Source organism: Microcebus murinus, chromosome 18 (genome assembly GCF_040939455.1).
Source record: "Microcebus murinus isolate Inina chromosome 18, M.murinus_Inina_mat1.0, whole genome shotgun sequence".
NCBI classification, from domain to species: domain Eukaryota; kingdom Metazoa; phylum Chordata; class Mammalia; order Primates; family Cheirogaleidae; genus Microcebus; species Microcebus murinus.
This window is the reverse complement of record NC_134121.1, coordinates 39,479,283-39,506,473: the sequence shown is the minus strand read 5'-3', so window position 1 is coordinate 39,506,473 and position 27,191 is coordinate 39,479,283. Positions and strand designations below refer to the sequence as shown.

At 45.5% G+C, this 27,191-nt stretch overlaps 2 protein-coding genes across 3 annotated transcripts; one reads left to right on the top strand and one right to left on the bottom strand.

Moving 5' to 3' along the window:
• Window positions 1–78: 78 nt before the first annotated feature.
• Window positions 79–20,269, top strand: UBE2Z (ubiquitin conjugating enzyme E2 Z). 2 transcript variants are annotated; one of them, XM_075994498.1, is made up of 7 exons: window positions 79–508; window positions 2,524–2,596; window positions 4,782–4,969; window positions 7,273–7,384; window positions 10,321–10,433; window positions 12,267–12,357; window positions 12,443–14,809. In XM_075994498.1, exons 1-7 carry the CDS (start codon window positions 186–188, stop codon window positions 12,482–12,484), a joined length of 942 nt encoding a protein of 313 aa, XP_075850613.1. In that variant the 5' UTR covers window positions 79–185; the 3' UTR covers window positions 12,485–14,809. The 2 variants fall into 2 exon arrangements, with proteins under 2 accessions (XP_075850613.1, XP_012645139.1); XM_012789685.3 differs by lacking the exon at window positions 12,443–14,809 and adding an exon at window positions 14,816–20,269 and having other exon boundaries at window positions 81–508.
• On the bottom strand, window positions 18,262–26,872 carry SNF8 (SNF8 subunit of ESCRT-II). The gene is made up of 8 exons (XM_012789686.2): window positions 26,724–26,872; window positions 26,302–26,352; window positions 24,331–24,469; window positions 22,916–23,020; window positions 21,736–21,808; window positions 20,403–20,544; window positions 19,376–19,450; window positions 18,262–18,399 (listed from the first exon to the last, which is right to left on the bottom strand). The coding sequence occupies exons 1-8, from the start codon at window positions 26,775–26,777 to the stop codon at window positions 18,262–18,264; spliced, it is 777 nt and encodes a 258-aa protein (XP_012645140.2). The 5' UTR covers window positions 26,778–26,872.
• Window positions 26,873–27,191: the final 319 nt, after the last annotated feature.

Below are 27,191 nucleotides of genomic sequence, written 5' to 3'. Positions count from 1 at the left end.
GGACGCTCTTGCAGAGTGCCTCTCGCTGGTCGGGGCGGGGGTGGGCGGAGCCAGCACCGCCTGGGCTGTGGAAGCGGAGGGTGGGGACACTCTGGCCCGGCTCTCGGTGGTGCGGGAGCGGGCGGGAGCAGCGGCCGCTCTGGTCGGCGGACGTGCTGCCGAGTAGTCCCGGAAGCGAAGCAGCTATGGCGGAGAGTCCGACTGAGGAGGCTGCGACGGCGACGGCCGGCGCCGGGGCGGCTGGCCCCGGGGCAAGCGGCGTTGCTGGTGTTGTTGGCGTTAGCGGTAGCAGCGGCGGGTTCGGGCCGCCTTTCCTGCCGGATGTGTGGGCGGCGGCGGCGGCAGCGGGCGGGGCCGGGGGGCCGGGGAGCGGCCTGGCTCCGCTGCCCGGGCTCCCGCCCTCGGCCGCTGCCCACGGGGCCGCGCTGCTTAGCCACTGGGACCCCACGCTCAGCTCCGACTGGGACGGCGAGCGCACCGCGCCGCAGTGTCTACTCCGGATCAAGCGGTGAGCCGGGGTTTTTCCTCCTCCAGCCCCAAGCCCCGGGACTCGACCTTCCCCACCCCCTACCCTTTCCCGCTACAACTCACCCCCCACCCGGCGCGCTTTGCTCCCCGCGGCCCAACTCCTGGGCCCAAATCTTTCCAGCTCTGAGCGTCGGGATTCGAGTCCCTTCTCCCCCCCGCCCCCAGCCCCAGAAGCACCAAACCCCTCCTCGCGTGCCTAGATCTGACCCCGCCCCTCGACAACCTCCCATGAGCCCTCCGTCTCCATTCCGGACACCCTTCCCCTCGCTCCCCTACCTCCCGCCCGAAACCCGACCCTTTCGCGCTTCAGTAACGCCCCCTCCCGCCCTCCGCGCCGCCCCTCTTTCCCCTTCCCCACCTCAGCCTTGCTAGATGCTGACCGCAGGCTCCACCCGTCGGTCCCCCCTCGTCCCCTCTGTAGCCCCGTTTGTAACACATACACTCTCAGTTTTCTTTGCCCTGCCTCAGACTCCAGCCAGTTTTTATCTATTTAACTATAAAACAGTTTTTATCCTGTTTTCTCAGACCCCCTCCACATAGTCTTTTCCCCGAGTCTAGACCACTCCCCTCACCCAAATTTTCCCTTGAACCCCTTTTCCAGTACCCCAAAACTGTCCACTCTCACTTCTGTTCCAGAAACTCAGGCTTCCCCCTCCTCCTCCCCCAGTGCCAGTCTGGATTGTGATATCCCACTCCGGACCTTCTTTCTTGTATTTCCCCCCTCCCCCAGGTCATCTGGTTTACTTTTCTGAAGCAAATACACTTAATTCAAATATAGGAACAAAGGCCTAAGTCCTTTCTGTGCTTATTTCTTGGGTGACTAATCTTAGATCATATCATCTAATAGATAATGTCTTGCAAAAGTGCTTAGCATAGTACCTCTTGCGTAGGAAAAGGAGAATACTGTTTAGCTGCTTTCAATCCAGAAACCTGTTTCCTACTGACCAGCCTTCTCCCCATGCCCCCATTACAAGCATCCTCATCTAATTATTATCCCACACATTCCAAGTCCCTTCAGATGTGTCTCTACCTACTTTTCAAGTTTGTAATAAAAATTAACAATGTGTGTAAAGTACCTGGCACAGTGCCTGACACGGGACGCCAACTCTGTAGCGATTACCACCTCAAACTTCAACTCATCACTCAACTCTTGTCCTCCTTTAGCCTTTCCAGTCATCTAATCCTGACATACCTTCGAATATGGCCAGTACTTCTTTGCTGTGTCACCTATTTGTCCTTTTTATGTCCCTACCCACTCTAGCAAGTCCCTAGAGTTTTTCCCACCTAGAATGTTCGTCTTTAGCTCCTTGCTCTCAACTGAGTCATTCCAGTTGGTGAGATAATGACCCAGAAATCCTTTCATCTCCTGTGAAAGTCACCACATGTCATCATCCAGATGAGAGATTATTAGCAATTTCTGAGGGTCCTGCTCTCCCCAATCTGAAGAGATCTCTACCCTTAGTCTCCTGTGCATGAATACCGCCATGATGGTTGTGCTCCCTGCTGCTGGCTCACTTGTTTCATAAATCCCTTACTAACAAGGGTCCACTGTATAGTTTCGTGAATTAGTTTTATAGTAGAGTTGATTATGCCTTTCTAGTTACTAAGAAATCTTCATTTATCATTCAGCTGTAGTACCTGGGAATTTCAGACGTGGGAAGTGAATGAATTGCTGTGTGGGAGGAAGTGAGAGTAAGTGGGATGTGGCTTTTCCAGGGTGACATCTGATGCCATTGGGATTTCTGATTTTTTTTCCTCTCTGTGCCCTCTCCCTGAGGAAACAATGCCCCTTTGATAATAATTTGCTCTCTGCCTGCCTGACAAGTACTCAGCTGAGATTTCTCAGCCAACAAGATAGTACAAACACTTGTGGTACCAAGCACCACTTTCTCGACCCCCAGTCTTATTGAAGTGATGACAACTGTCCTGCTCAAGGGATTCCCCTTTTTCCCCTCTCCCTCACTCTTTCCCCCACCTCCTTTTGGTATTATACAGGGATATCATGTCCATTTATAAGGAGCCTCCTCCAGGAATGTTCGTTGTACCTGATACTGTTGACATGACTAAGGTATGTAACTTGATGGGGGGTTGGGGTTTTTTGGGAAATTGGGGCTATAATAGTTTGAAGGGCCTAAAAGAGATTATTCAACTTTTTGATTACATAGATGAAGAAATCAAGAGTCCGAGAGAGTAAGTGGCTTGCCCAGGGTCACATAGATACAGCAGAGCTTTGAACGGGTGTCTTTTTTTAGGGTGCACATGGGTACTGATTGGCTTGGAAAAATCCCAGTTCATACCTGTTATCCCAGCTTAACTATAGGGTAGGCACTCTTTCACTCTCAGGTGTACTCCAGTTTGGATGATAAATTATATGATCACCCTATCCATTGTACTACCCAGCTCTTCCCCCATCCCAATACTCTTGACCTTGACTATGTACTATAATGCAGATAAAGGGAAGGTTGGGGATAGGTCCAGCTTGACTGAAGGGTTTGTGGTTAAAGAACCTTGTTCAAGTGCCTATTCTTACTGGTTGCTTTTGAATACCCCTTCCACCCCAAAGATTCTTCCTCTCTTGTCCTCCACACAGAAAGTTTAGTACATAAGGTCGGATTTCTCTAGTATGAGTGCCTAGGCTTCTCTGTCACTGAGTGCTCTACCCTCTGAAGTCAACTTGCACTTAAACCAATGTTGGGAATAAACCAGATTTCCTAAATCTGGTATAGTTTAAGTGAAAACATAGTTTCAAATTTCTTACACGTAAAAATTGAGATTTGGTATTGTTGATACATGTTTTTTTGTTTTGAGTAGGCTTCCCTTCAAATTGATTTTTTTTTTCTTTTTATGTGGTTGAAAATGTTTTCCCTAGGACATCTTGTTCTCAGTCAAGTACCAGTGTTAATGCGCTAGTCCCTGGGGTCCCAGAATTGATGCCATGTTGAGACTAGTTGAGTTTGCTATTCTAAATAGTTGAGGGCTAAAATATTAATATAATCTAGGACCGTGCCAGGGCAAGGTAGGGACTGAAGACTGAGGCATTGGATTGCTATGTCCATTTTCCTCTTGCTGTTTGAATTCTGAGCATAACTAAATGCTCAGGAGCCTTTGTAGAAGAAGTATAACTGAATCAGTATAGGTTTTCAGGAAGGGAAATCTTATTCAATAATTGTGGCTTGTAGAAAAAGAGAATTTAGTGTTTTGTTTTCGCTGCTGATGATTTTTTTTTTTTTTTTAAACCAACAGTATAGGGGAAAGTTCTAGGGATGGCTCCGAGCAGACCCTGAGTCTTCCCCATTTTCAGTCAGGTTGTGCTGCCTGAGCCACATCCTCCGCAGTAGGTTTGGTCCTCTACAGAGGAAGCAAGCAGCTACCCTAGGCATCCATCATTACCCTCAGCTCTATACTGTTACTGGTGCTGTGGCTCCTAATCCCTTTCCTCTTTTCCTTTGATCTTACCTCCCCTTTGTGTCACATAAATGTAGGGTAGAGTTGTACCATATGCATGTTTAACAAATCCAGATGTACATACTCAGTAAAAATCCGTGCTGATTTCTTAAAAATACTACAGTGGCTCACGCCTGTAATCCTAACACTTTGGGATGCTGAGGTGAAAGAGATTACTGGAAGCCAAGAGTTTGAGATCAACCTGAGCAACATAGTGAGACCACCATCTCTACTAAACAAAAAAATTAGCCAGGCATGGTGACACATGCTAGTAGTTCCAGCTACTTGGGAGGTTGAGGTGGGAGGATTGCTTGAGCCCGAGAGTTTGAGATTGCCACGAGCTACGATAATGCCATTGCACTCTAGCCTGGGCAACAAAGTGAGACCCTATCTTTAAAAAAAAAAAAGGCTAGGATTATATTTTACAGATGCATGTTATATTTTGCACATTGGTGTTTTATCCATTTGTTATACATAACTATGACCAGGGAGGTCCACACCAAAGCCGTGCTTTACAGAAATTTTAAGGGATACTCAAGGATGATTTTGACTAGATGCAGTTTTCACATTAGGATATAACTTAGAAGTAACCCCTGAGTAAAATGTCACTCCACTGTAATGGGATTTCTTAAAATTCCAAACCTGCCTATTGGTATGAGTGAGTACAGGATGTTCATTTTGCTTGCTGAGGATACAGAACATGTATACAGACTTTGGGCCCTGCTTCTGGTGTGGGTAGCAGGTGGAAGCCAGGAGGGATTGGGGTGGGTCATCACCTCACAATTTTGAGATGGGGTTTTATTTTGCAGATTCATGCATTGATCACAGGCCCATTTGACACTCCTTATGAAGGGGGTTTCTTCCTGTTCGTGTTTCGGTGTCCGCCCGACTATCCCATCCACCCACCTCGGGTCAAACTGATGACAACGGGCAATAACACAGTGAGGTTTAACCCCAACTTCTACCGCAATGGGAAAGTCTGCTTGAGTATTCTAGGGTAAGAGGAGACTTCTAAGTAGCCAAGTTGCTTGTTAGCAAATAATTACTCTAGGCCAGCCTTTATCAACCAAGGTTCTTCATCTGAACCATAGAACACAGAAAACGATTGAGTGATTCTTCTCAATTCTCCCCAGGTGGTACATGACTATTATCATTCTAAATGCAAAGGAGAGAAGTTAATTTATTGACATACAATGGATGTCTTGTGAAATGGTTCTCTAAGTGTGGTCCCTGAGGAGCAGCATCTGGTAACTTATAGCTATCCAGATTCTGCGGCCCGACCCTAGACCTGTATCAGAAACTGGGGTTGGGGTGGACGAGTAATCTGGTTTTTTATAAGCCCTCCAGGTAATTTTGGTGCACATTCCAGTTTGAGAACCACTCCCTTAGGCCATTGGGGCCTAGTCTCTCCTGAACAGGTTGAGAAAGGCTGCAGATCTGTGCCATTCAAGATTGTGGATGTCTTGTTTCTGAGTCTCTCAAGGAGTGGCTTGGAGGCGGTGGTGGTGATGATGATTATGGTATTTTAACGCTTGAATGACAAATGTCTGAGATGGGAAATCATCAGATATGAAACAGAAGTTTCAAGTACATCTTCTTTCTGGGTGCTCCTGAGAATTTGCTTCACAGAGTTTCCATTCATTCTATTTTAGTTGCCTTTGGGGGTTAAAAATTCATCATCGAAATGTCTTCTGGCATATTTTGGATTGGTCTTTTTACTGTGGTGTGAATTTCCATGGGGCAGATAACAAGTGCAGTTGAAATTGAGAAAGTTGCCCAAACTGATGATCGTGTCTTCTTCTGTTTAGCACGTTTTCAGGTTTGTGTGAGGGAAAGGCCCTGTAACACACTAGGGACATAATTCATTTTTCTAGAACTCTCTCAGATCGAGGGATATGTTCTGCTGTGGTTTTGGCAGTGATGAAGTCTTTTAAAGGAGATTGTCCTTGAGGAAGTCCTTCATCTCGTTAGGATACTTAGTTGTCTGTGCCGGTAGGATAAAACCCAGGGTGATAAGGACATTTAGTCATTACTTCTGTATGAAATTTCTTCATGAAAGTGTGTTTGTAGTAGGTTCTCCCTCATTAGGCCAATATAAAACTCTTTTGAGCAGATGTGCTCACTGTAGAAACAGGGGAAGTCAGATGGTGGGGGTAAAAGTAGCAGAAGTGTGTTGGGTGGAAAAGGGGAAGCTACCGTGAAATTGAAAATTTGCCACAAAGAATGACAGAATAGAAAATTCCCATGTGTTCTTAGTTGACTATATTAGGTTTATCAGTCTCATTTCTTCCCTGTCTACCTAGAAAACACTGTTAGGCTGACTCACTGACAAAAGAAACAATGAGAGTTGACCCTATTGTAAAGCCTTAGAGAATAGGGGGTGTAGAGCTCCTGGGGGGGCAAAGCTGAGAGACAGCGGGTTGAGAGGCACGGGAGAGCAGCCCTGACGAAGTTACTATTACACGTCACTGACTTGGGCTTTCCTCAAGTACAGTAGGGAAAGGGAAGTAGCCGATTAACTTGAATAAGCCAGTCCTGGCTCAGGTTGTGTTCAGCTTCCAGCTTTGGTGCCATCTCTCCAGTTGAGCTAAAAATAAATGTCATTAACGTCTAAGCTGCCCCTTCCCCATAATAATTGATCAGGTTTACGAAAGAGAGGAGCCATTTTGATATTTCTTACCATCTTTGAGATGTTTCTCATATATCATTTTCAGATCCTTCATGGTCTGGAAGTGCCCCTTACTATCTTCCTGTCCTTTGGCAGAGTTGTGTTGTCTTTAGAGAATTTGACACTCCTTGGGGGCTTGGTACAGAACTGGATCCCTGATCACCAGCCCCACCACATAACCTCTAACCAGATGGCTTCAGTCACCTGTGTGCCTCTGTGCTCAACTTCCCTCTCCCCTCACTAACTCTGTCACCACCCAAAAGTAAGCTCTTTGAGGTCCATAGAGGTTAACATTTAGACAACCTTTGGAGCTCTTTTCTTACCTTATGTCTTTGTTTGGATTATGGTAACCTTTCCTGGCTACTGTTTCTTGTCTAGCTCAAAGACAGTCCCTTCAAAGTTATATTACTTGCTTTACCCTCTTTTTGTTTGTCGCACTTGGTATGAGGATTAGCCATTTGACTGATTTCTGATGAATAAGGGTAAGATAGAGGCTGGGAAATTGCAGAGTATTAATAGTGAAAGAGAAACTTATGGTGAGTCACTTGTAGTGGTGCTACCAAGCCCCAGGTTACTTGTTCTCTGATCCTTCTCTGCCTCACCCTCTTCCCTTCCCTCTGATGTGTTTGCAGTACGTGGACTGGCCCTGCCTGGAGCCCAGCCCAGAGCATCTCCTCCGTGCTCATCTCCATCCAGTCCCTGATGACTGAGAACCCCTATCACAATGAGCCTGGCTTTGAACAGGTAAGACCAGGTGGGCCCAGCTCTGGGGTGTGGAATAGTGGGTGTTTTTTTAAGAGATCTGAGAGATCTGCTTCTGCTTGAGAGTCTTTTGTTTTCCTTTTATTTATGTGGCACAGCCCCATGTATTACCCTTGTTACTGTAGAAGAAAAGAGGTCTGACGTGAGGATTTATTAATAATGAGTGTTTTTAATTTGTAAGAGTTACAATAATACTGTTCAGTATTTGACTTGGATTAATCTACAGTGTGGAAATCAGTGGAGACATTTAGAAATTAATTCTGAGTCTGCTTGGGGGCTGTTACAGCCAGGGGGCTCTTCTTTGTGCCTCCGTGCTCCAGCATCCCCGTCAGATGTTCTCTAGTGACTGCTGCCCAGCTGGAGTTGAAGGACCATTACCTACAGAGCCAAAGGAGCTAGTCTTTAGGAATCTAGGGCAGGAATATTCAGTCAACACTGCTAAAGAGAAGTTAGAGAAAACTCACATTTTTCTGTGAGTATGCTATATGCTGGACCTTGCCATGTTTTTATGTATAATTTTTTGTTTAATCCTCATGCTGACTCTGTGAGGTAAACATTATTATTCCCATTTTCAAGTTAGATAATGGTGACTCTGAGAGGTTAATTAACTTTCACAAAGACACACAGTAGGACCCAAAATTTGCACTGGAGCCTAAGTTCTACCACTGTTCCAATGTGCCTTTTTTAATTACTCATGAGCACAGGAAAAAGTTCCAGAGATATTCCCAAAAGAAAATTACTCTGTAGCCAGGCACTGTGGCTCATGCCTGTAATCCTAGCACTCTGGGAGACTGAGGCAGGTGGACCGTTTGAGCTCAGGAGTTCGAGACCAGCCTGAGCAAGAGCGAGACCCTGTCTCTACTAAAAATAGAAATTAGCTGAACAACAAAAAATATGTAGAAAAAAATCAGCCAGGCATGGTGGTGGACACCTATAGTCCCAGCTACTCAGGGGACTGAGGCAGGAGGATTGCATGAGCCCAGGAGTTTGAGGTTGCTGTGAACTAGGCTGACGCCACGGCACTCTAGCCTGGGCAACAGAGTGAGACTCTGTCTCAAAGAAAAAAATAGGCCGGGCGCTGTGGCTCACGCCTGTAATCCTAGCTCTTGGGAGGCCGAGGCGGGCGGATTGCTCAAGGTCAGGAGTTCAAAACCAGCCTGAGCAAGAGCGAGACCCCGTCTCTACTATAAACAGAAAGAAATTAATTGGCCAACTGATATATATATATACAAAAAATTAGCCGGGCATAGTGGCACATGCCTGTAGTCCCAGCTACTCGGGAGGCTGAGGCAGAAGGATCACTCGAGCCCAGGAGTTTGAGGTTGCTGTGAGCTAGGCTGATGCCACGGCACTCACTCTAGCCTGGACAACAAAGTGAGACTCTGTCTCAAAAAAAAAAAAAAAAAGAAAAGAAAGAAAATTACTCCATTTAGGTGAATTAGAACAGCTTAATTGATTTTTAAACTACTTCAGATAACACTAAGACTGATTATTCTTCTGTGGACCTGAACAAAGGTTAATAAATACCATTTAAATCTTTTCTAAACAAATAGTGTATCTGATTTTAGGAGGAAGTAGGAATGGAAATGGACCTCATTGGCTAAATGAAGAGCTCATTTTTTAGGTCTTTGGAAATTTAAAGAAATGTGACTTTTCTTAAGACCCACAAACATTCTTGGTTTACAATACCCACAGTGTGTCCCTAGTGTTTTCACAGTTCTCTAGGCAAAGAGAGATATATAAATGTTCCACTTATTGAGCAGTTACATCCAACAATTACTTCTTTCTTAAATAACTATAATGACTTTATAGGATATATACACCTGCTGGACACTGTACAACTTTTCAAATCTTGGAACTAGATTGGACCTCACTACTCCTATTTCCTGTTTCACACTATTTTCTTTTTTTTTCCCTGCCACCCATTCTTTGTATCCCCACTATTTTCATATGCTGCTTGTTTTTCTCACAAGAATGGCTGAAAATACAGCTTCACAAAGATAGTATGTTATCAAAAAGAATGCAATTTAACATTAAAACTGAACTACTTGCCTCAAGCTAGCAGTTTGCATGGTATTCAACAGGTGTTAGATATTGTGGTTTTCCTCAGAAGTTTAAAATATCCCACTGTGCCCTGTGATTTTGCTGTGGTGCGGTTTGAGAATCGTGACAGTAGGCAGAGGGTATATATCCCTTTCCTTGTCATAGCTGTTTTTATCAGGGGCCAGGGCTCTAACCGACTGGAGTTGGTGATAAGAGAAGAGCAAAGGAAGAGTTCAAGGAGAATATTAAGTTCTATTTCTGATGGGTTTATAATGGTTCAATGATGTTGGCACCCTACAGACAAGTAAAGGAGCTGACCAGGATTTTTACTGGTCAGCTCCTTTACTTGTTAATGCCTAAAGGTTTTCCACACTGAGACTCCTGACATCATTTATACCTTTTTGTCTCACCATCATTCTCATATTTGGTTATTTCCTACTTAATCTTTACCCGATAGGCCTTTCATTTTGGATTCTGGGAAATTTGATGGATCTAGTTTGCTGGTTATAAGTCTAATGACCTATTACAGAGGATGGGTGTTGTTATGTACAGGAGGATTGGGGGCATGGTGAATGGTCTCAGAAATAAAGATGTGAGCCAGGCACAGTGGTGTCCAGCTATTCGGGAGGCTGAGGTGAGAGGATTTTGAGACTAGGAGTTTGAGGCTAGCCTGGGCAACATAGCAAGACCCTTATCTCTAAAAATAAATAAAGGTGGTATAGTTCTTCATGAATTTACCATATAGTGCAGAAGGTATCCTCTTAGTTCCTGTGTTTGAGCCACATATACCATACTAATCCTGAAGTCTCTTCTCATTGGCTTTCTCTTTGTGTTAAGTTTTCTACTTGTATGATTTAGCATCTGTTTCATTACAGGAGAGACATCCAGGAGACAGCAAAAACTACAATGAATGTATCCGGCACGAGACCATCAGAGTTGCAGTCTGTGACATGATGGAAGGAAAGTGTCCCTGTCCTGAACCCCTACGGTATGTGTCAAGGGTTGCTTGGTACTCGTTCCTTTTGGAGATTTAGTTGGTTTGCACCTTTGAGAGCCTTTCAGGCAAAGTCCCATGTTGGGCACCAGAGGGAGAGAGAGAAGAAGGAAAGATGTGATTCATGTTTTGGAAGAGCAAGTGGCTGAGGAAGTTGAGCAGGCTTCCTTGTTCTTGCAGAGAACACAGCCTTTTGGGAGAGGTAGTCTATGCCCTCAGGGAACTCCCAGTTTTATGAAGGATTGGACATACTAACTGTTCCACAGCCAAATATGGTATAGAATACTTTATAATAAGCCCATTTCTTAGTGTTCAAGTTTACTTCTAAGTGCTAAAACTGGATGAATAAAACCAGAGTTAGTTAAACAGACTTCTAGAATTTCGAGTAAGGTTTGGGATTAAGGATGGCTTATGAATAACAATTGAGGTTGAGGCCAGACACAGTGGGCACTTTGGGAGGCTGAGGTGGGAGGATCATTTGAGACCAGGAGTTCGAGACCAGCCTGAGCAAGAGCGAGACCTCGTCTCTACTAAAAAAATAGAAAAAAATTAGCTGGTCAGGCCGGGCGTGGTGGCTCACGCCTGTAATCCTAGCACTTTGGGAGGCCGAGGCGGGCGGATTGCTCAAGGTCAGGAGTTCGAAACCAGCCTAAGCGAGACCCCGTCTCTACCAAAAATAGAAATAAATTAATTGACCAACTAAAAAATATATATATACAAAAAATTATCACGCCTGTAATCCTAGCTCTCTGGGAGGCCGAGGCGGGCGGATTGCTCGAGGTCGGGAGTTCAAAACCAGCCTGAGCAAGAGCGAGACCCCGTCTCTACTATAAATAGAAAGAAACTAATTGGCCAACTAATATATATAGAAAAAATTAGCCGGGCATGGTGGCGCATGCCTGTAGTCCCAGCTACTTGGGAGGCTGAGACAGAAGGATCGCTTGAGCCCAGGAGTCTGAGGTTGCTGTGAGCTAGGCTGACGCCACGGCACTCACTCTAGCCTAGGCAACAAAGTGAGACTCTGTCTCAAAAAAAAAAAAAAAAATTAGCCGGGCATGGTGGTGCATGCCTGTAGTCCCAGCTACTCGGGAGGCTGAGGCAGTAGGATCGCTGAGCCCCGGAGATTGAGGTTGCTGTGAGCCAGGCTGACGCCATGGCACTCACTCTAGCCTGGGCAACAAAGTGAGACTCTGTCTCAAAAAAAAAAAAAAAAAAAAAAATTAGCTGGTCAACTAAAAATATATACATATAAAATTAGCCGGGCATGGTGGCGCATGCCTGTAGTCCCAGCTACTGGGGAGGCTGAGGCAATAGGCTTGCTTGAGCCCAGAAGTTTGAGGTTGCCGTGAGCTAGGCTGACACCACAGCCACGGCACTCTAGCCCGGGCAACAGAGCGAGACTGTGTCTCAAAAAGAAAAGAAAAGACAAATTGCTGAGCTTGGCACCTATAGTCTTGGCTACTTGGGACTCAGATCACTTGAGCCCAGGAGTTGGAGGTTGCAGTGAGCTATAATGACACCACTGCACTCCAGCGGGAACAACAACAGAACAAGACCCTATCTCTAAAGAAAAAGCAGTTGAACTTGAGCAAGGCATGAGTTGAAATTGGCATCCAAATGGTGAGTATTATAGTCAATCTCATTTTATACTTCCCAAGATGTAAGAGAAGTCAACCATGGACAGTCAGCTGTTCCTTTTTCCATTTTCCATTTAAAGATTTTTGTGGGCTTAGGAACTCTAGCTGTTTAATTTTGCATTAAGATTAGGTAGTGAAGGGGTGACCTATTCACCCAGGTTTCTAACTTGCATTTCTGCTTGTTTTCCAGAGGGGTGATGGAGAAGTCTTTCCTGGAGTATTATGACTTTTATGAGGTGGCCTGTAAAGATCGCCTGCACCTTCAAGGCCAGACTATGCAGGTAATGCAGCCCTTGCCATTAATTCCAGAAGCCCTACAGCAGACCCTGTAAAATACCCCAAGGGTGATATCCACATCTCTCATAGAATGTCACAGCTAAAAGGAACCTGAGTCATATGAGGAACTGAGGCCCAGAGAGGAGACTGACTTGCCTAAAGTCATATGGAGTTGGTTCTAAGTTCCTGGCATAAAGTAGGTACTCGGGAGGTACTCAATTCTATCTGAATCGTCCTGCTTTCTAGGCTGGAAGTCCTTTCCATCTTGGTCAGTAGTCTTTCAAGCCAGGAACATTCATCCCTTCCAGAATCTTAGGGATTGTAAGAGTCTTCTATTGGAATTCTATCCCTAGCCCTAAGTGTGCTCACAGAACACATGGCTTAGAGTAGAGAAACAATGGGTGTACAGTGCCACTATGTTCAAAGATTGCTATTCCAAAGATGGTAACCAGTTGTTCATTCTTTGTCTACGGGGAAAACGAGCTTTTGCTTCCAGCATGAATGCAGAATTTACACTCATTTTAAGAAAGAGGTTCTCATTGACCAAACTGTAGATTTAAATGTAAACAATCTGGTTGGTAAGAGGGTAAGAATTCTCCTGTCTTAGAAGATCAGTTCTTGTGTCTTTGGGTCACTTACTGGTGGCCTTACTAACAAATGGGATGACTTGGATAATTGAGGCTTTCTCCAGCTCTTGAGCTGTTTTCTTCCCACCCACCCAATAACAGTAGGAGTAGATGACTTATTTCCTCTAATGCTGCTTATAAACGGTAGCTTTCCTATCCTTCTTTTATTTAACCTTAAAGGGCAAGGCAGGCTCAGGGTTAAGTTGTTTCCTGAACCTTTTTTGAAAGCATATAGGTGGTATGTGCCCTGGTTTCTTCCCCATCAGGAATTCTCATTGCTGGTGTCCAGCAGCATATTACCAATATTCCATCCATAAATGAAAAATAACTTGTGATGAGGGATGAGAAGGAGGGGCAGCGTGAGGGGAATGGTCCGGGAAGGAGGAGGAAGAGAAATGGAGCCAAGGATGAAAGAAGGAAGATTTGGAAAATTGACAGCTCCAGAATAAGCTCAGCTTTCAGGGAATAAAACCTCCCAAGTGAGAAGTGTGGGCTGCAGTCTCAGTGACTGTGACAAGCACCCCCTGGCACCCTGCTCACGAGGGTAATGTGTGGACAGAAGTGTGGACAGGGTTTTTGTGAGAGAAGCAAACACAAGGTGAGAGAGAAAATCGTATACCTGTTTGGGACTGCCAAGGAAAGCAGTCTGCACTTGTTTGAACCCTAGCCACACTACTTTGCTGCTGAAGTCCCTATATAGCATTTCACATTCTACTTTGTTTTATACTTTCCACCCCAACCATAGTTGTTTCTGAGAGTTTGAGGACAGTTAAACCTTTCTGTGAAATGCTTAGAGATCTTTTATCTGGAACGACAAGGACTAAGATCAAGGCTAGGTGACCCTGGAGCAAAGCCCAGAAACCTTGATAGGAATGTAGTGACCAGTCCCTGGGAAAGAGTACAGGTGCTTATCTGGAACTCAAAACTCTTTGAGTTCTAGACCTGCCTCTGATCTGAGAAAAGCAAATTACAGTTGTTGATTATAGAGAATGGAGGACGATTTTCCACTTCTGTATTTTTTTATGAGGCTAATTAAAAATGCAGGTACCTGGGGCCAGGCGCAGTGGCTAATGCCTGTAACCCCAGCACTTTGTGAGGACAAGGAGATAGAATCACTTGAGGCCAGAAGTTCAAGACCAGCCTGGGCAACATACTGAAACCCTGTCTGTACAGAAAATTTAAAAATTAGCTGGATGTGCTGGTATGTGCCTGTAGTTGGGAGGCTTAGGTGAGAGGATCCCTTGAGCCCAGGAGTTTGAGGTTGCAGTGAACTATGATCGTGTCACTGCACTCCAGCCTGGGAAACAGAGTGAGATCCTGTCTCTAAAAAAAATAAAACAAAAAAATAAATAAATAAAAACATAGGCACAAGCCAGGTGTGGTAGCATGTACCTGTAATCTCAGCTACTTGGGAGGCTGAGGCAGGAGGATCACTTAAACTAGGGAGTTCAAGACCAGCCTGAGCAACATAACAAGACCTCATCTTAAAAAAAAAAAAAAAAGGCATGCTTAATGATTACAATCCTGGTCTTTAATTTTTCTCTTCCCTTGGTATCTCACCCTTACCATGCCGTCTTCTACGTATTGGCTTGCTTTTGTGGAATACAGACACATTTTAATGTCAGCCCAAGCTAGACCTATTTGGGATAGTAAGGGTGCCATGATAATCCTAAGCAAAGATTTTGTCGTCTGCTGTTTGGGACTACTTGTGCTATGCTGTGCCTTCCTCGTGGCTCAGAAGTTGAGCTTGCATTTCACATGAGCCCAAAGCTGCTTTCTCTGGGGTGAGCCACCCAGACTTGAATCTTCCATCCCCCTTGTCTCCTTTTCCCCACAGGACCCTTTTGGAGAGAAGCGGGGCCACTTTGACTACCAGTCCCTCTTGATGCGCCTGGGACTGATTCGTCAGAAAGTGCTGGAGAGGCTCCATAATGAGAACGCCGAAATGGACTCTGATAGCAGCTCATCTGGGACAGAGACAGACCTGCATGGGAGCCTAAGGGTTTAGACCCTGCTCCCTTCACCCCTTCCCCTGACTTGAGAGTCCCTTGCCCTCACCCCTGGGATGGAGAGGCACTGTGTATCTCCCTCCAAACTTGACGTCATCCTGCAAGATGGCAAGAACCAAGCAAGCTCGGATCCTGGGGTGTGGGAATGGGGACTGTTCCCGATCTGACCTCCTTGGCAGTGGAGCATTTGGGGCTTTGTTCATCCCATATCAGGGGCCAAGGTACCTTTACAGGAGCACCTAGGGTGAGGGCCTCTGGCAAAAACAAAACAACCAACACACCTCTCCACAGGGCCAGCTCCTTAGGGATAGGTGGAAGACAGAAATTGCAATTCCAAGAGGGAGTGTGCCCAAATGGTTTATGGGGATATCTGGAAGGGAGCTTGGGGTGGGGGGCTGTCTGTGACACTTAAGCAGTCTGGGTGGTTGTCTGTCTGTCTTCAGTCTTGAAGCAGGGCTTCCCAATGCCCTTTTCCTCCCTGCGACCCCTCCCCCATTATTTCTCCCAGGCCAGCATAATTTTGATTTTCCTAATTTATAGTCACTGTTCTAGACAGACCAAAGAGAAGGAACAGTGGTGGAGTCTAGGCTGCTGATCAGTAAGCTTTACCTAGCACCTGAGCACCTTTCTCCCCTGCCCCCCAATCCTTCCCCCTTTTCTGGATTTAAGACAGAAGGTCAATGTGACTGGGACTGAACCAAGTTCTTGGTAAAGCCTGCACAGGCACCATAAGAAGCTGAAAATATTGTTTGTTCCCGCAATCACTGATTTGAAAAGTTCTCAGCACAGGCAGCTGCCGTGTGTATGGGATTAGAGCCACTACATAGAATAGTCTCTTACAGATTTTCATAAATACTAGTCACAATGAGGGTATTTCTCTTGAGGGTGGGGTACAGGGGGAGACTGATGCTAGTCCTTATTTCGTTTGGCTGTCCTTATTCATTCTCACCCCAGCCTGTAGTTGCCCTCCTCACTTCAACCCCAGGGATTTGTGGGGAGCAAGGGTAGCCAATGGCAGAAGGGGACTGGGGCTGGGACTCTGGAGACTGCTTCCCTTCTCTCCTCCCCATCTCCCATAGCTGTTCTTTGTCACTGGCTCTGATGGGTGTTTGCCTGGCTGTGTTGCTTCTCTATCTGTATTTAGCTGCAGTGATCGTTTAGCTGGTTGGCTCAGAAAAATGTGCTGTAGGGGCCCTGATACTGGGCATCAAGGGAATCCATCCTTCCCCTCTTTGATGTGTTCTCCCCGTACTTCCAGATTCTTGTTATGGCTCCCAGTGGGTTTTGGTGATTCATGTGATGCAGGGCCTCAGTCTGTATCCAGCCACGCGTAAGGGAGAGGAGAATGTGTACCTGCGCTGCCTGCTGCTGCATAGGTCTCTGCCTTGTGAATCATGGGACTCCTCGGGAACTGTGGGGCAAGGGTGGCTGGGCACAAAGGAGAATGTCCTACTTGGTAGGGCAGGAAGCAAAAGATACTGGACGGAGTGGTGAGCTTGGATATCTGAAGGCTGAGTCTCTTCATGTGGAGACTCAAAAAGGGACCCTGCTTCCAATTTCCCTCTACCATTCCTGGAGCTAGTCCAGGGCTTAGAAGAATGCCCTTGGTCTGTGGGTCCGGTGTTGTCTGTCATTCATTTAAGTGTTCCCACTTTCAAGTGACAATCCTCTCCTTGGCCCTGCCATGGGGCAGAGCATGTCTGGCATAGCGGCCTGACTTTTATGCCCTAATCTTGAGTTGAGGAAATATATGCACAGGAGTCAAAGAGATGTCTTTATATATGACTGTACATAAATGAAGTTTTTTTTTCTTTTTGGTGCAATAAAGTTTGTTTTGGCAGAAGGAGGAAGTGCCTGTGGGTGTGGGAGGGTTTATGTAAAGGAGGAATGGGATCATCTTGTCAACTGCACCTCACCTGGGACTGTCAGGGAGAAGAAAAGGGCTCAGTGAATTGTCTGGAAACTGAAAATTTGTATCATATGGTGAAGGATGGGGGAACAGGACTACTGCTGACAAGTTTTACACCAATTGTAAATGGAGAGGTCCATCTTTGAGGCTATGGCTCTGTCAATGAGAGGAATGCCACCTTAGTTTCAGTGACTCCCAAAGAAACACCTATTCCAAAGCTGTGGGGCATGAGCATGTCCTACAAGGTCAGGCAGAGGTAGACAGAGATGAGCCCAGACTCTGTATTTCCTGCCAGAAGGGTCTCATTAGGGAGAAGCCATTGGATTTGCAGTTTTCCAGTACTAAGCCAGCACTGCTTAGGAATTAGCATTTAGGCCATAAAGAGTGAAAGCCTTAAACTCCTCTGGCCTCTTTCCTCATCACCACTTCTACTTGCTTTAGGAGATTCTTGCTTTTATGGGCAGAGGCTTTTTTCCTCTTGGCTAACCACACGTGTAGAAAGAAATGTCTACACAGTATGTCCTGCCGCTCTTGACCCTGCAAAGTAGCGATACTGGAAAGCATGTGCTCTGGGGTTAATAGACCTAGGCTTTAGCCTTGCCTCTGCTTAAGCTGGTGGCCCCTGACAAATTGCTTTGATCCGTCACCTATGAAGTTAAGGCTACCTACTTAACCTTCTAGGGCAGTTGTGAGGATTAAATGAGGTGGATGTGGAATGGCACAGGGTAAGTGTTCAGTAGATGATTCCCTTGCCCACCACTGAGGCTAAAGGGACGTAGTGATGAATATAGGAGGGGAAGAAAGGAATCTGAGGAAAGTAGTAAGGAATTTGAGGAAATAAAACATTCACTATTGATTCCTCAAATTCCATTGTTTTCTTTCCTCCAATTTAGCCACAATTCAACACTGAAATCTATTTCCTTGACACTGAGTCTGTCATAACCTGAAGCCTCTGCAGGAGAAGTAGAAAGAGTGGGAAAGAACAATTGTTATGTACTGGTCCATTAGATAAATATTTTACAAGGAAGGTTTGAATTAGCAGAGGCTGTCATTTGTCTCACAGCTATAGAAAGACTAACTGGTCAGGCCAGGATACGGCCTGCCTTCCAGGCCCAGCTCTTCCATGAACTTGTAGATGACCTGCCCACGGTTATCTGTGTTAACTCAGGTTATCCTTACTGGATAAATGAGATTTCCTCCAATAAAGATGCAATATGAGGGCACTTTTAAAAAATAAAATATTGGGAGAAGAAAGAAAAACTTGGAATGTTTTTTTCTAATTTTTTTTTTATAAACAAAATTGTCCAGGTTTATTCACCAAAAGGTCCTCCCTTTTCTCCCTGCCTGCTGTGCCCTTCCACACTCTCAGGGGAGGGCTTCTCTGGCCTCTTCAGCTGTGATCTCCTGGGAGTAGAGGTCGGTGAAGAGAGCTGGCAGCCAGTAGTGGGCCTCCCCTGGGGCCTGCAAGTCCAGCCAGGCCAGCCCTTCCTTCAGCAGGTGTTCCTGTAGGGAAAAGGTACAAAGAGTGATTTGAGAAGGGAGGTTCCACAGACAAAGTAGGGTACATGAGCACTCCCCAAATCTATTTTGGCTTCAGTGAGGTTTTTAAACGAAATTTACACACGGGTGCCTTCACATAGTTACACAACCAAACGAATGATCTGTCTGACCTTGGGCTTTGCCTAAAGTGTGAAAAATGCCACTGAGTTATTTAACTTGTGCTGCTGGGAAGAAGGTAAAGCCAAGCACAGTGGGATGCAGGGAGAGAATATAGGGCTACAGAGGTATTTGCTGTGTATGAGCAAATCACTGCCTCTGTTCTCCCAGGTCATTGTTCTACCTATCTTTGACTTAACCTACTATGTAACACATGCTGGAAATAGGCTCAAAATGGGTTGGTTCTACCCAGTATCATTAGACAGGTAATTAAGTTATCCCCATTTTACAGATAAAAGCAAAAGTCCTGGATAAGGAAAAAGGTGCTGAAGCCAGGGCTCCTCCATTCTCATGCTGCTCCCTCTTCACATCAGTCTTTCATCAGTACCATGAAATGTGTGTATATAAAGCTATGTACTATATAATATGTGATATAATGCTTAGTGTATAATTATAGATACCATAAGTAGTTCATAATTCCCTTTACTCTGTACTAACAGTGTTACTTCCAGTATAAACTATATTAACCTCCTGACCAGCAACTCCAGCCTCAACATATTCAGGAGAAACGGGTGTCGGTGGTTCCCCAGGAGGAGTGGCAGCCTGGTATTACATCCATGCCAGGGTTAGAGGCCCGCCTTGGTGAGTTCGGCCCCCTCAGTGCCATCTTCAGAGAAACACCAGGCTTCCTTCTAGCATGGCAGTAGCCTTCAAGGTAAGAGGCCAACAAAGTGAGGCTGAAGCCCCTGCCTGTGTGGGACCCATCCACCCAGCTCCTCCCATCTGGGACCCATCTTTTCTGGGCCATTTCAAAGTCACATACCAGCACTTGCCGCGCTCGCTCGGTCTCCCATTTAAGACTAGCTTTGATTTCACTGACAGTCACATAGCCATTCTTCTGAAAAAAGGAGGAACGGGGATGGAGTCAGTTAAGAGTGCACTTTCATTCCATGCAAGAGATAGAGATGGAAAATAAATACATTTTTTAAAAAGAGTTCACTTTCCCTTAGATCCCAGCACCTGCCCAGGAACAATCAATTTATCCCACAGAAGGAAGTTGCCCTTGGGCCAAGCCTGCGGGGCGCACAGAAAAAGCATGTTTAAAGGTCCCAGCAGAAAGGGTAGGGGGAAGAGGGAGGGAGGGAGAGAGGTGACTTTCAGGATGGTAGAGGTAGGTTAATGGGTTTAATCTGACAAAGTGAGCCCCTGATACTAAGATTAAGTTAGACTTCTGCAGAAAACTCTAGAGTATGACAAGGGAAGATTCAGAACGATTAACTGATAGGAAGGAATGGTGATAATCATAAAATGTTAACAATCTAAAATATTTAAATATTCAGTCCTTGCCCTGCCTCACTCTATCATCCCCTAATATAGAAAAGCCCCTGATTTAGTTTTATGTTATAAAGAAAACTGAACATGTCTTCCTTAAATACATGATGGGGATTTGGGGAAAGATGGCATATGCTGAAGGCATGCTGAGGGATGGGGGGATGGCAAACAAGGTTTTAAAAAAATCTGTTTTAAAGAATCCATAAAGACATCCAAGAGTCTCTCTACTCAAGGAAATACAGTTAGTTGTCTGCATGTCTGTCTACCTGACTAGACTGTAAGCTCCTTGAGAGCAGGAACTATATCATACCTATCTTTATATGCCCCACAGCCTAGCCCAGTGCTTTGCACTGTAGCTGCTCAATAAACGTCTGCTGAACTAGCATAGGCCTGAGTAATTCATCCATAAGACAGTCTCAGCAAAAGACCTGAGGAATGGGGAGGAGGAGCTTGGAACACCTCCTGACTCCCATCCCAAACCTTGCATGCACACACTCTCTCAGAAGGCGCACCAGTACCTCTGCCAGCTGCAGCACCACAGTGTGATCCATATTGAGCTCAGCTGGAACAGACTGAATGAGGTAAGTGCCGCCCACAGGGATGATGCCGAAGCCAGTGCCAAGTGCCTTTAGTTTCTTGATGGCCCTGATCAGGTCGTCTCTGAGGTGAGGAAGAGCTGCTTAAAGACCCTTGGCAGATCAGACCCAACAATGCTAGTTTCAGCTCTGCCCTGGGCAGGATACTGAGAGAAAATGCAAAAGGCTGCACAACACTCAACTATGTCAGTAAAAAGTCCAGGATAAAAAGCACCCAATGATGCCTGAGCATTCCAGGGAGATGCTACAGGAGTCAGGCTTTCCACCAAGCAAACCATTAATTCCAACATCCAGACGGGTTAAAAATACACCTGCAGGAGCTCATCAGGAAATGTGATGAGTGAGCTGAAGAAACTCTGGGAAGTAGTATGAACTGGGGCAAACTAGAAAATGCTTATCTATTTTAAAGAGGGAAACCCAGCTGATTATTGCCATTTGGAAACTCAGGCCCAGTACTGCCAGGTTTCCTGGTTTCTTAGTTGACAACTAGTTCAAATTGGAGAAAAAGAAAACCCACAAAACAGCATGTAGATCCTATATCCAGCCCACACACTGAGAGTTTACCACCTCTGCCAAATCTCAAATATGTATCACTGAAACAGTCATGGAAAGGAGACTTTTAGAAGACTGGAATGCTTTCTTCAACCCTCTAGAATAGTAAATTAAAATCAGGTTCAAATGCACTAACTCACCCACTCTCCATGAAAATTAATCTGCAATAAGTATGGCTAGTATCTTTTGTCATCATTTTCTTTTTAAATATTCCAGGTCTTCATGATCTCATACAAGGCTGGCTCCTTGGGAGATACATCAAAAACAGCCTTTAATCTTTTCTCAAACTGGACTCACACATAGAGGCAGGTGAACCAGATCAATTTATACCCATCATCTCATCCCAACCTCCTTCCCCAGCCTTTCTAGGCACCTACTCTAGTCTCTTTGGCCTCAAATAAACTCAAGAGGATATACTGCCCCAAGTATGTTAAAAAATAATACATGTGTATGCATGAAAAAGACACTTAGAAGGAAATATATCAAAATGTACAATAGTTGTAAGCTCTTAGTTGAGAAATAATGATTTTGTTTCCTTTCTTATATCTCTGTATTTTCCATTTCCTGAAATGAAAATATATTTTATTCTGATCATACAGATTTCTAAGCACTTCTAGACCTTTAAGAAGTAGGGAGAAAAGATTTCCATCTGATTTTTAAAGACCTCTTTCTATACTCCAAGGAGTCTGAAGGCAAGACCTACTGGCTGACATCCTGGGCGAATTTGCCCCTTCCTTTTAACACCTGTTGATGTAGTTCCTCCAGAGTTATCAGACCTATTGGAGAGAGGGACAGAAAGCAGATGAAGAATTACCCTTATGGCTGTGACTACTTTAAATAAATGGACAGTCATTACTTTTTTTTTTTTTTTTTTTTTGAGACAGTCTCACTTTGTTGCCCAGGCTAGAGTGAGTGCCGCGGCGTCAGCCTAGCTCACAGCAACCTCAATCTCCGGGGCTCAAGCAATCCTGCTGCCTCAGCCTCCCGAGTAGCTGGGACTACAGGCATGCGCCACCATGCCCGGCTAATTTTTTTTCTATGTATATTAGTTGGCCAATTAATTTATTTCTATTTATAGTAGAGATGGAGTCTCGCTCTTGCTCAGGCTGGTTTCGAACTCCTGACCTCGAGCAATCCGCCCACCTCGGCCTCCCAGAGTGCTAGGATTACAGGTGAGCCACCACGCCCGGCCTGACAGTCATTACTTTTTAGTAGCCTACAAGTAACAAATAGCATACTAGTTCCTAAATTTCTTTCACTTCTGGCCATATATGAGAAATGAGTTCTGAGACCTTGTTAAGACCTTCAATAGAGTAAGATCTATGAAAATCTCCTAAAAACAAAGGCAGTGTCATCTTTGAAAAACTTTAAATGTTCTCTTGACATTAAGGCTATGTCTATTTATAGCTGATGATTTATAACAGGTTTTAAGTTTAAATTTCAACACAGGCTATTCAATGTGCTTATTAAGAAAGATGGCACCACCAGATGACCATTTTTAAGGTCAAATTTTAGGGAGCACAGAGACTGAGATGGCATAACCACACCTTGGAGAGGCAGTGCAGGCCTCTGATGGGAAAATCATAACCCAAAATACATCATACATCATGGAAAAGGGCCTATTTCCTACCACCCTACTATTTTCTGTAATGACTAAGGGGCTCTAGACCTTCCTGGCCAAAGATCTTTGGAAAACATAGTCATTTAGGTAATTCTATTTATCCTTGGCCATGGAAACCTGCCATAGATTCAATTGCATGAAACAAGATGCTTCTTAAGATCTTACAGGCCTGTTGACGACAGGATGGAAAAAATAATCTCTCAAGGTTTTCTACCTGTCAGACAAGTCCAGAGCCCAGTTCACAGGACCTAGCCACCCTCACCTCCATTCCGGTGCTTCAGCGCCAGGCACACTTCAATAATTTGGACGCCCAGTTCATAATAGAAGTCCCCCACACCCAGCATCTCAGACCAAAATCCTTTTCCAGCTACAAGACAGAAAAACAAAACCTCAGTTATTCATTAATTTACATCCCTTCTTTTCTTTCAAAGCTGGATTAAAACATCTCCCATCCAAGTACTAACCAGGCCCAACCCTGCTTGGCTTCTGAGATCAGACGAGATTGGACGCGTTCAGGGTGGTATGGCCGTAGACAAGGATTAAAAACATCTATCCTATGAGAAGTCTTCCCTGCCTAGCCCAGTCATTCTGCTACTCAGCATTCTTTGAAATAATCTGAGTCTTGGTAACTCATGCAGAACAGGCTCAGGTAGTTCCAAAGGGTGGGCAATCTAAAAGTCATTTCTACTTGGCTGCAAATTCTGGCTCAGGACACGGACAAAATGAGCTTTCCTTTCCCAAAGCATACAGTGAAATATAATGGGAGATGTGGTCTAGATAAGACAGAAAAGAATATGCGGACTTGGCATTGAAAAATCCACTGAAGACAGTATTTCATGGAGTGAAAAAGCAGCTTATAGAGTAGTGTTAATTATAGCATAATCCATCTATGTATTAATAGAAAGTTTATAAATATGAGAAAGGTGTCTAGAAAAATATACAGTCATGTGTTGCTTAATGACAGGGATACATCCTGAGAAATGCATTGTTAGGTGAATCTGTCATGAGATCATCACAGAGTGGACTTACGCAAACCTAGATGGGATAGCCTACTACATATCTAGGCTATATGGTGTGACCTATTGTTCCTAGTCTACAAACCTGTACAGCATGTAACAGTACTGAATACTGTAGACAATTGTTACACATTGGTGTTTGTGCATATCTAAACTTAGAAAAGGTACAGTATTATAATCTCATGGGAACCACAGTCACAGATATGGTCTATTGTTGACTGAAATGTTATGTGCCGGGTGACTGTACCTTTAACTGTCAACAGTACTTATCTCTGCAATTATGGGAGAGGGTGAGGAGAATTCCACTTCCTTTACATAGCTCTTTGTTGACTGACTACATGATCACATACTACTTTTATTAAAATTAAGTATTTTTAATAAAGGGGAAAAATGCCATAAAAATTCCACTGTAGACAATTCAGGGGAAGACCCTGGACACTGGCTACATGCCCCACACTCAGCCTCTCTATATTCCCCATCAGACTGGGAACTAGCCCTCTTGTGAGGCACTCTCTAAAGATGACATGCTCTGAATCTCCCTGCAGGCACTTCTTTTTTTTTTTTTTTTCCTGCAGGCACTTCTATAGCATGCCCCAACAGTGGTGATGACAACTGGATGTGCTTCTGTCCAAACACTAGACCACTACGGACAACTCCTTACAGGCCAGAGGATCTACCCCAATGGTGGCACACATGTCCTGGAACTGCACACGGAACTCAGGATTCTTCCGGATCTCCTGCTTGTGCTTGCTGGCAAACTCCTCCAGGTTGGTCTTGAACATGTCCAACTGCTTCGACATCTTTTGGAAGGACAAAGGGGAGGTTAAGAACAGCCCAGCCAGGTGACAATCAGATGTCACAATTAAGTCCCTGGCCTAGTGGCAGGGCAAGGGCTGAAATAACCTATCTCCTTCAGGCCTACAATTATGCTGTTTACTGTCTCTCTCTCTTTTTTTGAGACAGAGTCTCACTTTGTTGCCCAGGCTAGAGTGAGTGCCGTGGCATCAGCCTAGCTCATAGCAACCTCAATCTCCTGGACTCAAGTAATCCTCCTGCCTCAGCCTCCCAAGTAGCTGGGACTACAGGCATGTGCCACCATGCCCGGCTAATTTTTTTTTCTATATATATTAGTTGGCCAATTAATTTATTTCTATTTATAGTAGAGACGGGGTCTCGCTCTTGCTCAGGCTGGTTCCGAACTCCTGACCTCAAGCAATCCTCCCACCTCGGCCTCCCAGAGTATTAGGATTACAGGCATGAGCCACCTCGCCTGGCCTACTGTCTCTCTTTTTATCCCTTTTTATACTTCACAGTTCCATTGTCAGCAGAAATGTGTTTCTCTACTGTGTTTCCCTAATTCTAAAATACACATTTTTTCATGTGTTCCTGTTCTACAATCAGGTTGCATCTACAAATCAACATGCACACATAGTGTGGTACTTTTCTTTTTTCCAGAAAAAGTGTCATTAAATTGAAGGTATACCTGATAATCCATTTTTTCTTAGAAATGAGGGCATGCAGTGTTCATGCAGTAGAAAATCTTTAGCCAGTGACAAAGGGTGGATAGTAAAAAACAAAGCCTGGCCGGGCGCGGTGGCTCACGCCTGTAATCCTAGCTCTCTGGGAGGCCGAGGCGGGCGGATTGCTCGAGGTCAGGAGTTCGAAACCAGCCTGAGCAAGAGTGAGACCCCGTCTCTACTATAAATAGAAAGAAATTAATTGGCCAACTAATATATATAGAAAAAATTAGCCGGGCATGGTGGCTCATGCCTGTAGTCCCAGCTACTTGGGAGGCTGAGACAGAAGGATTGCTTGAGCCCAGGAGTTTGAGGTTGCTGTGAGCTAGGCTGACGCCACGGCACTCACTCTAGCCTGTGCAACAAAGCGAGACTCTGTCTCAAAAAAAAAAAAAAAAAAAACAAAGCCTGGCATGAATTTGTATAGCCTTAAAGTCAGGGAACTCCTTGGGGATCAACATCAGCTAAAGAATTTCTCAGGTGCGGGTATGGGTCTACCGATTGCATTCCATGCTAAATACAAAAGAGTTGGGAATTTTCCAATTTTTTATTTGTATTACCCCTTCTCTTTTCCTAATTAACAAAGCCCACCTTTTACCCCACCAAGAATAACAACTCTTGGCCCAACATCTCCTTCTCCTTTGCCACGTAAAAAGCTCCAAATTCTTTTTTTTTTTTTTTTTCTTGAGACAGAGTCTCGCTTTGTTGTCCAGGCTAGAGTGAGTGCCGTGGCGTCAGCCTAGCTCACAGCAACCTCACACTCCTGGGCTCAAGCAATCCTCCTGCCTCAGCCTCCCGAGTAGCTAGGACTACAGGCATGTGCCACCAAGCCCGGCTAATTTTTTTGTATATATGTTTTTAGTTGGCCAATTAATTTCTTTCTATTTATAGTAGAGACGGGGGTCTCGCTCTTGCTCAGGCTGGTTTCGAACTCCTGACCTGGAGCTATCCGCCCGCCTCGGCCTCCCAGAGTGCTAGGATTACAGGCCTGAGCCACCACACCTGGCCAAACATCCTATTTTTAATTCACTCTAAACAATCAAGTTTACATCAAAGGTGTCTTGACTAGCCCTGTGGTGTCTCCCTTCCTGCCAAAAGCCCTCCAACCAACTCACCTGGGCCAGCTGGTCCTCCGCCAAGACAGTCCCCCGCTCCTTATACTTGGCCTGTCAGACAGAGACCAGCATAAGTTAAGAAAGTGGGCGCTGGGGGCTCCCGCTTGCGCTGCCACAGCTATAATATGAAAAGAAGAGGGTCTTTCTTAAATTTTTTTTAGGGAGAGGATGTGGGAGGGAGTAAAATCAACGACTGTAGATTCCGGAGTAGAATCCCGTTTGTAGTGAAACTTGGGGAAGTGGAAGAAAGGGCTGGTGGATCTGGAGATGCTGACACTCCAAACCACAGAGTTGGAGAAACTCATTTCCCTGGGCAGAAGCCTGCCGGATTCTGTTGGGAGCAGAGTGCAGAACTCTGCTCCGGGAGAATTCAGTCTCTCATGGGTCAGGGGTGGGCTGTGGTCGGCCACCTTCCTCCTCACCTCGGCAAGCTTCTTCTTCGCGATGGCACCGGCTCCCACCCCGCGGCGGTGCATCCCCGCCCTGGGCCCGCGGGCCGCCCGTATGCTAGGACCCCAGCTCTCCGCGGCCTGGGCTCCGCCGCCTGTTCCCCAACGCGGAAGCCCTAGCCCTCGCGTCATCTGCACGCGCCGGAAGCCACGTGCCCCACTTCCTGCTGTGGAGTAGAGAGTCTCCGCCGCCAGGGGCCCAGTGTCCCCGCCCTCAGATGGTGGCTGGGCTCAGCAAAGCCCTGCGGCAGGGAAGGCGTGGGGATCCCGCGTGTCCCGCCCACTTGGGCGCCTACTTCCCTGGTCTTCCGCGACTGGCACTCCATCGTCTGGAGGTCAATAGATGCTCATGGATAACCTACTACATGCTGGGCGTTGTGTTGGCCATGGAGGCTTCCATATTGAGCATAAAACGGGAGCCATTCTACCCTAATGGAGTTA